The sequence below is a fragment of the Strigops habroptila genome, chromosome W (assembly GCF_004027225.2).
Source record: "Strigops habroptila isolate Jane chromosome W, bStrHab1.2.pri, whole genome shotgun sequence".
In the NCBI taxonomy this organism is placed as follows: domain Eukaryota; kingdom Metazoa; phylum Chordata; class Aves; order Psittaciformes; family Psittacidae; genus Strigops; species Strigops habroptila.
Window position 1 is genome coordinate 28,299,590 of NC_044301.2, and position 15,438 is coordinate 28,315,027.

At 46.3% G+C, this 15,438-nt stretch overlaps 1 protein-coding gene across 1 annotated transcript in view; it reads left to right on the forward strand.

The window, feature by feature from the left end:
- The first annotated feature begins 9,100 nt into the window (after positions 1-9,100).
- The window catches only part of LOC115618958 (E3 SUMO-protein ligase PIAS2-like), a 34,994-nt gene continuing 28,656 nt past the window's right edge, over positions 9,101-15,438 (forward strand). Inside the window, exon 1 of the mRNA XM_030510948.1 lies at positions 9,101-9,124. Coding sequence (XP_030366808.1) covers positions 9,101-9,124 — 24 coding nt within the window. The remainder of the gene's footprint in view (positions 9,125-15,438) is intronic.

A 15,438-nucleotide genomic window follows, 5' to 3' on the forward strand; every position in this document is an offset into this window, starting at 1 on the left:
GTTAGTTGCACTGCACATGTAATGCACTTTCATCCTATTAAGCATGTAATTTAATAAATTTTTTATTAAATTTGTCCCATAAAACATGGAGTTTTCAAAGCAGATCAGATTGATCTTCTCTGGAGATCATCTAGTCCAAACCCCCCCCGCCAAGGCAGGGCTACCTAGAGCAGCTTACACAGGAACACATCCAGGCGGGTTTTGAATGTCTCCAGAGAGGGAGATGCCACAACCTGTTCCAGTGCTCTGCCACCCTCAGCATAAAGAAGTTCTTCCTCATGTTGAGGTGAAGCTTCTTGTGTTTTAGTTTATGGCCATTGCTCCTCATCCTGTTGCTGGGCACCACTGAAAAGAGTCTGGCACCATCCTCCTGGCACCCACCTTTGGGATATTTATGTGCATTAATGAGATCCTCTCTCAGTCTTCTCTAGACTAAACAGGCCCAGCTCTCAATCTCTCTTCATAAGAGAGATACTCCAGACCCCTGATCATCCTCATGGCCCTCTGCTGGACCCTCTCCAGTAGCTCCTTGTCTTTCTTGTACTGAGGAGCCCAGAACTGGACACAATATTCCAGATGTGGCCTCACTAGGTTTGAGTAGAGGGGGAAGATCACCTCCCTCGACTTGCTGGCCACACTCCTCCTGATGTACCCCAGGATACTATTGGCCCTCCTGGACGCAAGGGCACACTGCCGGCTCATAGTCAACTTATCATCCACCAATGCTCCCAGGTCCTTCTCAGCTGAACTGCTCTCTAGAGTGCATAATTCAATAGAAATAATAATGGTCAGGTAAACAACTTTATATAGCAAACATTTAAATATTTCCCTGCTCTGCTTATAACCAAAATATAGGTGTATCACCCTGGTAGGTTAGAATAAGCAAGCAAAACTAATTAACATTTCTTTTATCATAAAAACTGATTAGAATATAAAAAACAAAGAAGAATAAATTAGGCTTCTAATTTGATATTTTTCTGCTAAACATTAATATATCTACTGAGTCTGACATCGCTGTAGTTACATATAACTATATATAACATATAACTATATATAACATATAACTATACATAACTATATATAACTTCACTGTATGTCTTGACATAACAGATAGAAGATTATATCCCATCTAAGCTCAGTGTTGTCAATTAGCTGCACAGGAAGTGAAGATGCAAAGCACCCATTTAAACTATTTATTTCCAATAGAGTAAATATTCAACTCAGAATATCTTGTCTTGTAATCAGACCCCATAATTTTACCACCAGCAGAGCAATTAAAGGAGTCTGTGAGCCTCTGTGGTTTGAGTAGGGAAGTGATCATCCCCCTGTACTCAGCCTTGATGAGGCTGCACCTCAAATACTAAGTTCAGTTTTGGGCCACTCAGTCCAAGAAAGACATGGAGTTGCTGGAGTGTGTCCAGAGAAGAGCAGCGATGCTGGTGAAGGGTATGGAGCGCAAGTCTTATGAGGAGCAGCTGAGGAAACTGGGGTTGTTTAGCCTGGAGAAAAGGAGGCTCAGGAGAGACTTTATCGCTCTCTACAACTACCTGCAAGGAGGTTGTAGAGAGGTGGGTGTTGGTCTCTTCTCCCAAGTAACAAGCAATGGGACAAGAGGAAATGGCCTTGTTACCATAAAAGTCAGTCAGAGAAACTCTCTAAGACTCGATTTGGAGTTTAGAAAGCAGGCATTCACTATTACAGCGCTGGGCGCTCACACGAATAGTTTCTCAAAGGTGAGCGCACCCATTACTTGCCAGCAGCAGCTATATATTTAGCGTATTCATGTATATTTGCAGCTTTTCCAGGAAATGATTTACATTTTTTCCCACACGACATCCTTGTCTCTAAATTGGAGAGACATCAATTTGATGGATGGACCACTCAGTGGATAAAGAATTGGCTGGATGGCTGCACGCAAAGAGTTGTGGTCAATGGCTCAATGTCCAGTTGGAGACCAGTAACAAGTGGTGTCCCTCAGGGATCGGTGTTGGGACCGATCTTGTTCAACATCTTTGTCGGCGACATGGACAGTGGGATTGAGTGTGCCCTCAGCAAGTTTGCCAACGACACCAAGCTGTGTGGTTCAGTTGATACGCTGGAGGGAAGGGATGCCATCCAGAGGGACCTGGACACACTTCTGAGGTGGGCCGATGCCAACCTCATGAAGTTCAACCAAGCCAAGTGCAAGGTCCTACACCTGGGTCGGGGCAATCCCAGGCACAGCTACAGGGTGGGCAGAGAAGAGATTCAGAGCAGCCCTGCAGAAAAGGACTTGGGGATGTTGATTGATGAGAAGCTTAACATGAGCCAGCAGTATGTGCTTGCAGCCCAGAAAGCCAACCGTATCCTGGGCTGCATCAAAAGAAGCGTGACCAGCAGGTCCAAGGAGGTGACCCTGCCCCTCTACTCTGCTCTCGTGAGACCTTACTTGGAGTATTGTGTGCAGTTCTGGTGTCCCCAACATAAAAAGGACATGGAGCTGTTGGAGCAAGTCCAGAGGAGGGCCATGAGGATGATACGGGGGCCTGGAGCACCTCCCGTATGAAGACAGGCTGAGAAAGCTGAGGCTGTTCAGCCTGGAGAAGAGAAGGCTGCGTGGAGACCTCATAGCAGTCTTCCAATATCTGAAGGGGGTCTACGAGGATGCCGCAGAGGGACTCTTCATCAAGGACTCTAGTGATAGGACAAGGGATAATGGGTTCAAACTTCAACAGGGAAAGTTTTGGTTAGATATAAGGAAGACGTTCTTTACTGTGAGGGTGGTGAGGCACTGGAATGGGTTGCCCAAGGAAGTTCTGAATGCTCCATCCCTGGCGGTGTTCAAGGCCAGGTTGGATGGAGTCTTGGATGATGTGGTTTAGTGCAAGGTGTCCCTGCCCATGTCAGCGGGGTTGGAACTAGATGATCTTAAGGTCCTTTCCAACCCTAACTATTCTATGATTCTATATTCATGATATTTCTATGAACTAATTATAATATTTGCATTTTAATTACACATGTGCTTTCTTGCTGAGTGGGGGTCTCTGGTGGTCACCGATAGTCTTCCTCACTGTGTTTACTGAATGACCTCAGTGCTTGTGCATACTTGCAAATTCCGGGTGCTGAGTTAGCAGTTGGTATGTCCTTGCTTCTGTTCTGCTCCATGTTGGGCACCGCTCTGCTATCTTGAAGGCTGGAATCCTTGGTGTTATTTACTGTCTCCTTAGTTGTTATCAGTCCTGGGATGTTCCTTCCCCCGTCAGCTGAACATTCCTTTCTCTCTACGTGTTAGCGAGTTAGAACAGTTTGCTCTATTCTACTATGTTAAAGCCACACACACTATTGTTCGTTTAAATCTATAATTTAAGCCTACAGCCTCAAGTTGCACCAGGGGAGGTTTAGATTGGATATTAGTAAAAATTTCTTCACCGACAGCCTTGTCAAGCATTGGAACAGGCTGCCCAGGGAAGTGGTTGAGTCACCATCCCTGAAGGTGTTTAAAAGAGTTGCATTCTTTTGATTCTCCTCCCCATCCCTCCGGGAGCAGGGGGAGGAAGAAGCGGGGGAGTGAGTGAGCGAGCGGCTGCATGGTTCCAAGTTACCAGCTGGGCTTAAACCACAAACACAAAAAATCTTCCTTCAACCAGTCATTTCAACCTCTGCCACCACTGCTGCCGCTGCAACTGCTGCAGTGATATCCTGTCAGATAGGAGTATGGACTGGTTGCTTTGAGGAAGGGCAGATTGTTCTGCCAGTGGCTAGTGCTGGGCTGAGTTTTAAAGCTTGTATTATAAAATCAGAAAAGACTCAAGGGGCGAGCATGGGAAATGCTTTCTGAGCTGCAGCAGAGGGTTGTGAGAGGAGAAAGAGGAGGGGAAAGAAGCAGCATTGTAAGTGGAGGTACAAGAAGCAGCAGCAGCAGAAGTAACAGATGCTGGAAAAGTGTCTGACACTCGAGGTAAGTTTCTTAAAAGTTTGGTGGAAAGAGAAATGTTGGAAAGGTTGAAGTTCTGGTAAGCTCCTAAAATGGCATGGTAACTGAGGAGTTTAAGTCTGGAGTGGACATATGTATGATGAGTTTTGAAAAACCAGCAGGATTTTGAAGAACTAGAGCAAAAGGGGAGAATGATTCTAGTTACTGGTAAAACTAGAAGAGGGTGATTTGAGTGAAACCTTGGTGTGGAGATAACATTGGGAGAGGACAGGCCTGTGCCCTGTGCTTTTGTGGAGTAGGGACCCTAGGAAAAAGTTTGAGGAGGACCAGAAGCATGGAAAGTATGGAGTACTTGGTTTTTTTCCGAGGGTATGGCCCCAGTGATGAGTAGGAAAAAGGTTGTGAAGGAAAGTTGAGGGAAAACAAAATATGATGAAGAGAGTTCCTTAAACTCTAAAAAAAAAAAAAGGGAAAATGTGTAAACTCTTATTCTGTTACACGTGAGGCATTAAACACAAACTATAATCTGTTTGTTCTTATTCCAGTGGATATTTGGGATGAGATGAATGGGAAGGTTGAAAGATATTATGAGGTGAATATACATGAGAGAAGAAATGCCCGGCTCTGATATGAGCCTGATTATTGATGTCTGTCCTGGTGTATTTGAAGGAAGAAATGTGTGAGAGTGTGCTGAGAGAAGGCTTTGGTTTGGCCTGTGCTGGCATGTGCTTTAATGATCAAAGAGATCCTCACCTGCAGCTTGCCCCTTTAGTCTGATACTGAATTGCAGGGAAAAAGAAACGTTTGACAGACTTGGGAGTTGAACTTGCGCAGCAGTGTGGCAGACAGAACACTTTGTTAGGCTGTGGCTGCCTGGCTTTGACTAACAAAAGGGGTTTGAAATTAATAAAATCCTTATATTTAAATTTTCAAGGAAATGACTGTTACAAGACTGAGCACAGAACCAGTTTATACAGAGGACTAGCTCTCTGTGGTTATGGTTAACGGAAATAAGGATTTATCTTGGACTAGCTGACAGTAAATAAAAAGGAAAGCCTGCCTCAAAAATCTATTGCAAAATTACCACTAATAATGTTAATTATTGAGTTCTTACATGTCCAGATCTTGTAGCGATGTCAAGTGACCATAGCCAGTGTGTATGCTGGGCATCAGTACCCTCTAGACAAGCTCAGCTATTTGTTCCCAAAATTGCCTGCCAGAATCCCTCCTAGCAGAGCATGCTGCTGATGTGGCCTCTCTCCTAGCCCATGAAGAAACTCCCAGTGTAGCATCCTCATATTTGTTCTGAGATATCTTATGGCTGTATTTACTGCTTTGATTGTGCAGAAACTTCTGCCTTTTGGTTAATATGGGCAAATATATTTCTGTTTCAGACTTCTCTCTTCCTCCCCCGCCCCGTCTCTTTTCAACTTTGGCATTTAGGTTGGTTTGGCTGCTTGCCTGCTTGTTGCTTTCATTTATTATTTATTTATTGGCAATAAATAAGTTGCTTGGTTTAACGGCCCAGTTGCCAATGAAATGGAATATTGGGACTAGATAATGATATGATGCTGCTTTTGAAAATGCTATTCTCAGCTGCACCTCAATGTTTATTTTTCTGTAATTTCTCTACATTTCCCTACAGCAGGAAACCCATTATCCAGTTTTGAAGCTTACTGCCAGTGGCATTTCGCTTCACTTTTATTAAGACATATTAATAAAATGTGCACATCATCATTATAACACAAATTATGAGAACATTCTGATGAGTGGATAAAGCCAAGAAAGCTATAAAATCACAGCACAAGTCTGTCCTTCAATTTCATACACTTCAATTGCAAGAATTGCATTATTTTGCTCTTCTTCTGGGGTTTTTTTTTTAATTAAATATGATAATTCTGTTTGAGTACGTCCTCCATGGGTGTTAACCCTTGAGAGAGTGTAATAGATGGGAACCTAGCTGGGAGTTGATTCCCTCTCATGACTGAGACCATAACAAAGATGTTGTTTGCCACAGTGTATTTGGCAGAGTATATATGTTTATGTTCATCGTGACTGTTTGTCAAAATGAGGCAGGAAAACATAGGGTGAAGTGTTCTATGACCTTCATACTTGGCTGCACTGGGGTGCCTGGCCAACTCTCTAAGAGTGGACAACGTGAGATCATGAGGAAACTGCATGGCCCATGAGTAAAACAATCAGAGATCTGGCATAAAGCCAGTTGTTTTGATAAGGGTATGAAAGCAGGACCCTCTGGTGGCCATGAGAGAAGCCTCACCTATGGGTGGACGCACCGCATAGGAATTTTCTCAATTACCTGAGACTCCTGGCATCGGCTGCAACAGGGCTTCCCAGCTGGAAGTGTGGGCCTGGATGATGATTCAGTGGTAATTGGTGATGTATTTCTTCTTAATCTCTGTTCTCTCTATACAGTAATGATTTAATGCATTGCTAACTTTCTTCAGTATTTTACTTATATACCTATATCTCTGATTTTCTTTATTGTACTTATTCACTATATATATAGAGATATTTACCTAATTCACATTAGTGTGCTTGCTTTACTGTGCTTTAGTGTACTTGTTTATTAAACTCTGTATATTATACAGCTAGTGTGTGGTCACTTTGTGGCCTACCCTGTCTGTCAGCAGAACATTTTGCCGTAGTTGGCAGGATACAAAACAAAATGGCATTTTTTTAAGATAAAGAAAAAGGCTCCTAAGACAGTGGAGCTGGATATCCCTGGCTGGGAACAATTACCTTATCATAACATAGCTGCTGAATGGTTGTGTTATGGTTTATGTGAGAATTGGGACTCCTGTTTGAATGAGGCAAACCCTCCTGACGTAGTTAAATGTTTGCAAAATGTTTCAGTAGGAAAAGGAGAGGAATTAATTGCTCTGGGAAGACAGGGGTGGATTCTGCTGGCTGCATACCGAAAGCAGCATCAGCAGGGAGAGCGAATGCAGAGGGAGAAGATGGATTTGGAAAAACAAGTTTGTGAATTGCAGGGAAAAATAGTTATGTTACAATGCCAAAATCAATTGCTAACTGATAAATTGGACACTTATCAAACAGTAGCAGAGAAAGTGGCTGTTCAGGTTTCCCAGTATAAATATAGGAAGCAAAGAGGTCAAGTAAACCAGCAAAAAGTGCATGCAGTGATTGTGGAGGCAGGAAGGAATTGGGACCCTGAGAAATGGGATAGAGATGTATGGGATTCAACCAATTTGGATAGTAGTTCAGAGGGTGAGGTGTTTGTTGAAGCAAAGCCAATACTACAGAGAAAAGTGGAACATAACCCTCTAGGTTGTCCGGTTAGGCAGGATGTTTTAGAAGATTTCACTTAGAATGAGATTAATGACATTATGTACAGGTTCAAACAAAAGCCTGGAGAATCTTTGCTTTCTTGGATCGTCAGGTTGCAAGATTTAGGGGCTTCGGGAGTTAAATTGGATCCAGACGATGCTAAAAAAATTTCAAATGTTAAACTCCGACTCATTAGTTCAGGACACCTTCCGAGGCACCGAGGATGAGACTAATTTATCAGCACTGGTGGCGGAAGGTTGTAACAGCAAGTATCTCGCTGAAGGGGAATGGCCCGGTGCAGATCGACCTTGGTATGCTTTATGGGATTGTGTTCAGCGTGTTAAGGAGGAGGGGATGAAAAGTGCTATTTTTGTCAGAGATGCAGATGCTATGCTGCAGGCTCCACTATCAGTTCCAATTTGGAACAGGATTATTAGGACTGCACCACTGGCATATAAAGGCATTATGATGACTTTATTGACAAATGAAACTGTGTGATAAATTAATCGAGTCCCAAATAGGATTTTTAGAATTTATTAAACGAATAAAGGCAAGCAAACAGCGCTGGGTGCGCCGGGAGTCTCTGCCCACCAAGACGCGCACCCCACAGTTCCCGCCCCTGGTTTATATATCTTTCAGGGATAGGCGGGTCTCAAACTTTCCCGCTTCGGACTTTTCCCGCCTCGGCTAGCAGCGACCTTCCAGGGGTAGGCGTGTCTCCAACTTTTCCCGCGTCGGCTAGCAGCAAAACCGGCCCAACCGGTTTTAGGCTGGTATGCTGCAATGCCTGCCAAACGACCTTGCAAAAAACCTTGCAAACATAGGAACTATATACATTACAGATGTCCATCACGAGCCTTATCACCATCTTAGCCCTCACACATTCCATTTTCATATGGTCAGGTTCCACAACATTCTATAACAGAATACATTTCCTAACCCCTTAAAAGCATCTAAGCAACCAAACAAGGAACAAAACATTTCTTTTAGCAATTGTGTGATTAACCAAGGAATTATTCCCTTATCCCCTCTTACTGTGATGTCGACAGGGACGTTTATCATATTCTTTTACACATAATGATCACTAAGATTTCCTATTTGTTGACACGAATCACTCCTATGTTCCTCACAACTGGAAACCCCATAGGACAAATCATAGAAAAAATCCATAGAAAAAATGGGTGGATGTACCATGTAGGAATTTTCCCAATTACCTGAGACTCCTGGCATCGGCTGCAACAGGGCTTCCCAGCTGGAAGTGTGGGCCTGGATGATGATTCAGTGGTAAGTGGTGATGTATTTCTTCTTAATCTCTGTTCTCTCTATACAGTAATGATTTAATGCACCGCTAACTTTCTCCAGTATTTTACTTATATACCTATATCTCTGATTTTCTTTATTGTACTTATTCACTATATATAGATATTTACCTAATTCACATTAGTGTGCTTGCTTTACTGTGCTTATTGGCTTTAGTGTACTTGTTTATTAAACTCTGCATATTATACAGCTAGCGTGTGGTCACTTTGGGGCGTACCCTGTCTGTCAGCAGAAAAGAGGGAGAGCGGCAGCCCCGAGGGATGCGAGCCCGCTTGGCTTTCGTGCCCGGCCGGGGGCCGCTGCCGGACCCCTGCCGGGCTGAGGAGCTGCTTCTTCCCTACGGCCCGCGGGTTTGGGCACCCCGAGGGGTCCGGCTCGGTTAGGGGAACGACGGGTGTGTACAAAAAAAGGCCGGTTTTTCCTTACGATTTTTTCAGGGCCGCCCCGCCGGGCTGAGGCGCGGAGCTGTCCTCCCCCGTCACGTGCCGGGGGCGCGCTCAGGGTGCACGATGGTGGCAGCGGGGTCCGGCGACGGCGGCAGCAGCAGCGGGGTAGAAAATGGCGGATTTCGAGGAGTTGCGGGTGAGGAGGGAGAAAGGCGGCAGCGGGGGAGATGCGGCCCGAGGTGTCGCCTGAACGCTCCCGCGGCGGGGGGCCCCTCACCCACCCCCTTTCCCCGGCCTTTCCTTACCGGTACCCCCCGCCGCACCACTCCGGTGCCTGCCGGGAAAGCGGTGAGCCGTCAGCGCCTCTCGCTGAGGCGGCAGCCCGTAACGCCCGGCCGGAAATCACTAGGGCCCCGCGGTCGCCTGCGCGTTCCCCGGGGAGGAAGCGGGGCCGCTCTGAATCGCGCTCGGGGCGGTGGAAGCCAGCGGCGCTGCCCGAGGAAACCATCCCGTCACTCCGCGGGAGCAGCTCAGCCAGCCTGCTATCTATCATCTCCGCCGTGTGGGCTGTGCTGTTGGTGGGATTCTCCCCCCACTCCCGACGTTTTTAAAAGCCGTTTCGTGCGGCCCGACCGGGCAGGAAGCCGGGCCCTTGCCCGGTACCGGAGGCTCGCATGGCGCCTTGTGGGGCTCCGCGCCGTGGTGCCCTTACTGCGAACTGAAGGGAGAACGCTGAATAATTACCGAATCTCTAAAAATGCTAATAATGATTGAATTTTTGAAAATCCATTAACTGCTTTATAACTTAGGAAACTGCACCCGTGAAGCGTGAAATCCAGTATTTCTTTTCAGACCTGGTTTATCTTCAGTATATATTGCACTTGTGGACTTTCTGTAACAGCTTTTTTGGGGTGGTGCGGTGGCGGCCTTTCATATTTTATGTTGTGTGCACAAAGAGCTGACTACATAGTTTCCTTTTTTTTTCTTATGTTTCTTGAACAGTCTGTGTGTATCTTTGTTCAGAAGGAGAATGTTGTCCTTATGCAGCATCCACATCCGCAGAAGTGCTGCTAAGGGAATACTACATGCACATTGAAGCCCCCCCGACCTAGACTTTCCTACAGAAGGAATAAGTCAGTTAAATAGGAACCACTGTGAGTTAGGCTTTAGTGTAGAGAAAGGTCTGATGGATAAACTGACTGTGGTCTGGCCAACAGTGGGAAATACATTGCAATTGCCAGCAAATTTCCTACACTAAGGCTTCCTCCAGCACTAACATTACTTGGGTAGAAATGGCTGTAGCGTAGCTGAGGAGCTTAGGTATAAAAATCTAATGGAAAGAACCGAGTTTCTTCATTTGAGGACAACAGTGCTCTATCTCAATCTTATGACAAAATAAGCTAACCCTTCTTAAACCTAAGTAAAATGTTGGGTTTTTTGTTTGTTTGGAGTTTTGTTTATGTTTACATGTTTTCTTGTTTAGTGTCCTCACTCATTTTCAGCCCTTGTTCCAAGGTCTCTCAAAGGGTATAGCTATGTAGGTGGCTAAACCCTTCATGTAAACTTTGTAGCAGAGGTAACTTAGTGTAGCTCCTCTTGTCCAGGCTTGAGCCAGAGTGGTGACCTGTGTTTCCCAAAGCGCTATCATCACTTAACTAGATATGCATAAGTATTAATAGACTCTGTCTGGGAATTGGGTACCTTGAATACCTTTGAAATTATAGAATCATAGAATGGTTAGGGTTGGAAAGGACCTTAAGATCATCTAGTTCCAGCCCCCTGCCATGGGCAGGGATGCCTCAAATTAGACCATGTTGCCCAAGGTCCTGTTCAACCTGGCCTTGAACACTGCCAGGGATGGAGCATTTACCACTTCCTTGGGCAGCCTGTTCCAGTGCCTCACCACTCTCACAGTAAAGAATTTCTTCCTTACATTTAACCTAAATCTCTCCTGTTTAAGTTTGAACCCATTACCCTCATCCACCAAACAGTCCACCCATCAAATCCATATCTCTCCAGTGTAGAGAGAAGGATGTTGTGGGGACCGTGTCAAAGGCTTTACAGAAGTCCAGATAGACAACATCCATAGCCCTTCCTTTGTCCACTGATGTAGTAACTCTATCATAGAAGGCCACTAGGTTGGTCAGGCAGGGCTTGCCCTTGGTGAAACCATGCTGACTCTCTCGAATCACCTCCCTGTCCTCCATGTGCCTTATCATGGCTCCTAGGAGGATCTGTTCCATGATCTTCCCAGGCACAGAGGTGAGGCTGACAGGTCGGTAGTTCCCAGGGTCCTCCTTTCTACCCTTTTTAAAAATGGTGTGATATTGTCCGTTTTCCACTCACCAGGGACCTCACCTGACTGCCATGACTTCTCAAATATCATGGAAAGTGGCTTGGCAACTACATCAGCCAATTCCCTCAGCACTCTGGGATGGATCTCATCAGGTCCCATAGACTTATGTATGTTCAGGTTCCTCAAATGGTCACAAACCTGATCTTCTCGTACAGTGGGAGGGACTTTGCTCCTCCAGGTCCCACATTGCAGTTCATCCACTCGAGAGGTGTGGGGAGAGAGCCTGCCAGTGAAGACTGAGGCAAAAGAGTTGTTTAGTACCTCAGCCTTCTCCTTGTCTATTGTTACCAGTTCACCAGTCTTGCTCATCAAGGGGGGCACACTTTCTTTGACCTTCCTCTTCTGGTTGACATACCTGTAGAAGCCCTTCTTGTTATTCTTTGCATCCCTTGCCAAGTTCAGCTCCAGCTCTGCCTTGGCCTTCCTGACCCCATCTCTGCACAACCAGACAGGATCCCTATACTCTTCCCAGGATACCTGTCCCTGCTTCCACTGCCTGTGCATTTCCTTCTTGCCCTTTAGTTTGACCAGCAGGTCTTAACCCAGCCATGCCAGCCTCTTCCCTTCCTTATGCAATTTCTTACACCTGGGGATCGCAAGCTCTTGTGCTCTGTGGAAAGCATCCTTAAAGATCTGCCAGCTCTGTCCTGCTCCCTTGTCCCTGAGGGCAGTTTCCGAGGGGGTCCTACTGACTAACTCCTTGAAGAGCTGGAAGTTGGCTTTCCTAAAATTCAGGGTCCTGACTGTAGTCTTTGCCTGTCCCACCTCCCTCAGGACTGCAAACTCCACAAGTGCATGATCACTGCAGCCCAGGCTGCCTCCAATCTTGACATCACTGATTAGCTCGCTTGCATTGGTGACCATCAGGTCCAGTGTCACATCCCCCCTGGTAGGGTTGTCTATTACCTGGCTTAAGTTATCCTCAGTGCACTCCAGGAGTCTCTTGGATCGCCTACAGCTCGCTGTGCAACTTTTCCAGCAGATGTCAGGGTGGTTGAAGCCCATAGCAGGATAGGAGACTGACAGGGTGATGGCTCCTGTAGCTGGAGTAAGAAGGGTTCATCAGTAGTCTCACCCTGGTTGGGTGGCCTGTAGTAGACACCAATCACAAGGTTTCCTTTGTTGCCTCGGTCCCTGATTCTTACCCACAAGCTTTAGACCTGCACATGGCTATTCTTCAGAAACAACTCCTTGCACTCTATCCCTCTCTTGATGTAGAGGGCAACCCCTCCACCCTTCCTTCCTTGCCTAAGGAATTCATGTTAATGAATTCTAATCTTTTTTTTTCAAAAAGTAGGTGCAGAATCTGATGGCCAAGACTAGAGGGGCCCTGCCTCCAGCAAGGTGGAGGAGAAGGACAGCTGGGTTTACTGGACTTTGTGGATCAGATGGCCTGGCATGTCAGAGCCACAGAGGTTCTACTAGACACTGGTGCACAGTGTACCTTAATGCCATCAAGCAATGAAGAGGCAGAATCCATTTGTATTTTTGGAGTGACAGGGGGATCCTAACAGCTGACTCTACTGGAGGCTGAAATCAGCCTGACTGGGAAGGAGTGGTAAAAGCACCCCACTATGACTGACGCAGAGGATCTGTGCATCCTCAGCATCTCAGGAGAGGGTATTTCAAGGACCCAAAAGTGTGCTGGTGGGATTTTGGTATAGCTGCCTTGGAGACAGAGGAAATTAAGCAGCTGTCCACCTTGCCTTGTCTCTCAGAGGACCCTTCTCTTGTGGGGTTGCTGAAGGTCGAAGAAAAACATGTGCCAATTGCGACCACAACAGTGCACTGGTGGCAATATCGCACCAACCCAACGGCAGCAATATTGCACCAACTGAGACTCCCTGATTCCCATCCATAAGCTAATCCGTAGGCTGGAGAGCCAAGGAGTGATCAGCAGGACCCGCCCATCCTTTAATAGCCCCATATGGCCAGGGCAAAAGTCTAACGGAGAGTGGAGACTAACAGTAGACTATCGTGGCCTGAACGAAGTCACACTGCCATTGAGTGCTGCCGTACCGGACATGCTAGAACTCCAATATGAAATGGAATCAAAGGCAGCCAAGTGGGATGCCACAACTGATATTGCCAATGCATTTTTCTCAATCACTTTGGCAGCAGAGTGCAACTCCCACGGGTTGAGATAAGAACAGTCCAGTAACTAAGGTATAATACAAAACTACTACTGCTACCGCCAATCATAATAATAAGGGAAATAGCAAGGGGAGAGAATACAATTGCTCACCACCCTCACAGTGAAGAACTTCTTCCTAATATCTAATCTCAATCTCCCCTCTGTCAGTTTAAAGACATTGTCCTATCCCTACATGCCCTTGAAAGAAGTCCCTCTCCAGATTTCTTGTCAGCCCCTTTAGGCACTTGGAGGCTGCTCTAAGGTCTCCCCGGAGCCTTCTCTTCTCCAGGCTGAACGAGCCCAGCTCTCTCAGCCTGTCTCCATAGCAGAGGTGCTCCAGCCCTCTGAGCATCTTCGTGGCATCCTCTGGACTCACTCCAACAGCCCCGGCTCCCCAGGGCTCACCATATTGATGCTGGCCTTGAGCGCTGCCAGGTATGGGGAATCAGTTGGACCTTAAAGATCCCACCTCCCTGTCATGGAAGGAACCTGCATCTCTCTGTGTTGCCCAGGCTACACTGCAGTGGCTATTCACAGGCGCGATCCTGCTACTGACCGGCACAGGAGCTTTGACCTGCTCCGTCTCCAACCAGGGCCAGTTCACCACTCCTTAGTCAACCCGGTGTGCCCCGTGCTCGCTGAACCCAGGACACCTTTTTTAGTTTTATATTCTCTCCCCTTGTTATTTCCCTTATCATTATTATTATTGGTGGTAGCAGTAGTAGTTTTGTATTATACCTTAGTTACTGGACTGCTCTTATCTCAACCCGTGGAGTTACATTCTTTCAATTCTCTGCCCCATCCCACTGGGAGCAGGAGGGGGGAAGAAGGCGGAAGGAGCGAGCGGCTGCGTGGTTCTGAGTTACCAGTTGGGCTTAAACCATGATAGTCCTTTGTGGAGCCCAACATGCGGCACAAAGGGTTGAGATAATGACAGATCTGACCAGGGTGTGTCTAATCGTATTTGTGATAAGCATTCATTGTTTCGGATTAATAGTCACTCGTCACAATGTTGATTTATTTGCTCTCGGAGTTGTTGTGCTTGGTCTCAGAGTTTCAGCATGTCACACCTTACTTGCAGCCAGTATTTGCTGTTTTAGTGTCTATTGGTTTTGGGGCCTGGGCTAAGGTTCTCATTTTGCTGTACTTTGTGATAGTAGCTTGTGATAAAATAGAATTATTGATCATGAAACTGATCTGGTATGCGTTCTCAGCCTGGCCATCACCTCTATACTTTGGGAAGCATGTAATGGGAATTTTTAACAATTACACCTCTTTTCCCCCCCCCCCTCGGAGGGCCAACCTAGGAAGGAGACATCCTCTCACACCTTCCACTCCCCCACCAGGCCATCTACAGTAGATTTTGTGAATTTTAAAGATTTTTAATATCCTTTGAATATGAGCCAACAATGTGCCCAGGCAGCCATAAGGCAAATAGAATCCTGGTTTGTATCAATAAGAAGTGTGGCCAGCAGGACCAAGAAATTGATGTCTCCCTGTACTGGGCACTGGTGAGGCTGCACCTCAAATACTGTGTTCAGTTCTGGGCCCCTCACTCCAAGAAAGACATTGAGGTGCTGCAGCATGCCCAAAGAAGGACGGTGATGCTGGTGAAGGGTCTGGAGCACAAGTCTTATGAGGAGCAGCTGAGGGAACTGGGGGTGTTTAGCCTGGAGAAAAGGAGGCTCAGGAGAGACCTGATCTCACTCTACAACTACCTGAAAGGAGGTTGTAGAGAGGTGGGTGTTGGTCTCTTCTCCAAGTAACAAGCAATGGGACAAGAGGAAATGGCCTCAAGTTGCACCAGGGGAAGATTAGATTGGATATTAGGAAAAATTTCTTCACTGAAAGCATTGTCAAGCATTGGAACAGGCTGCCGAGGGAACTGGATGAGTCACCATCCCTGGAGGTGTTTAAAAGATGTGAATGTGCACAAGCCCATGGGACCTGATGAAATTCATCCACGTATCCTGAGGGAACTGGCAGTTGAAGTTGCTAAGCTGCTTTCCATCATATTTGA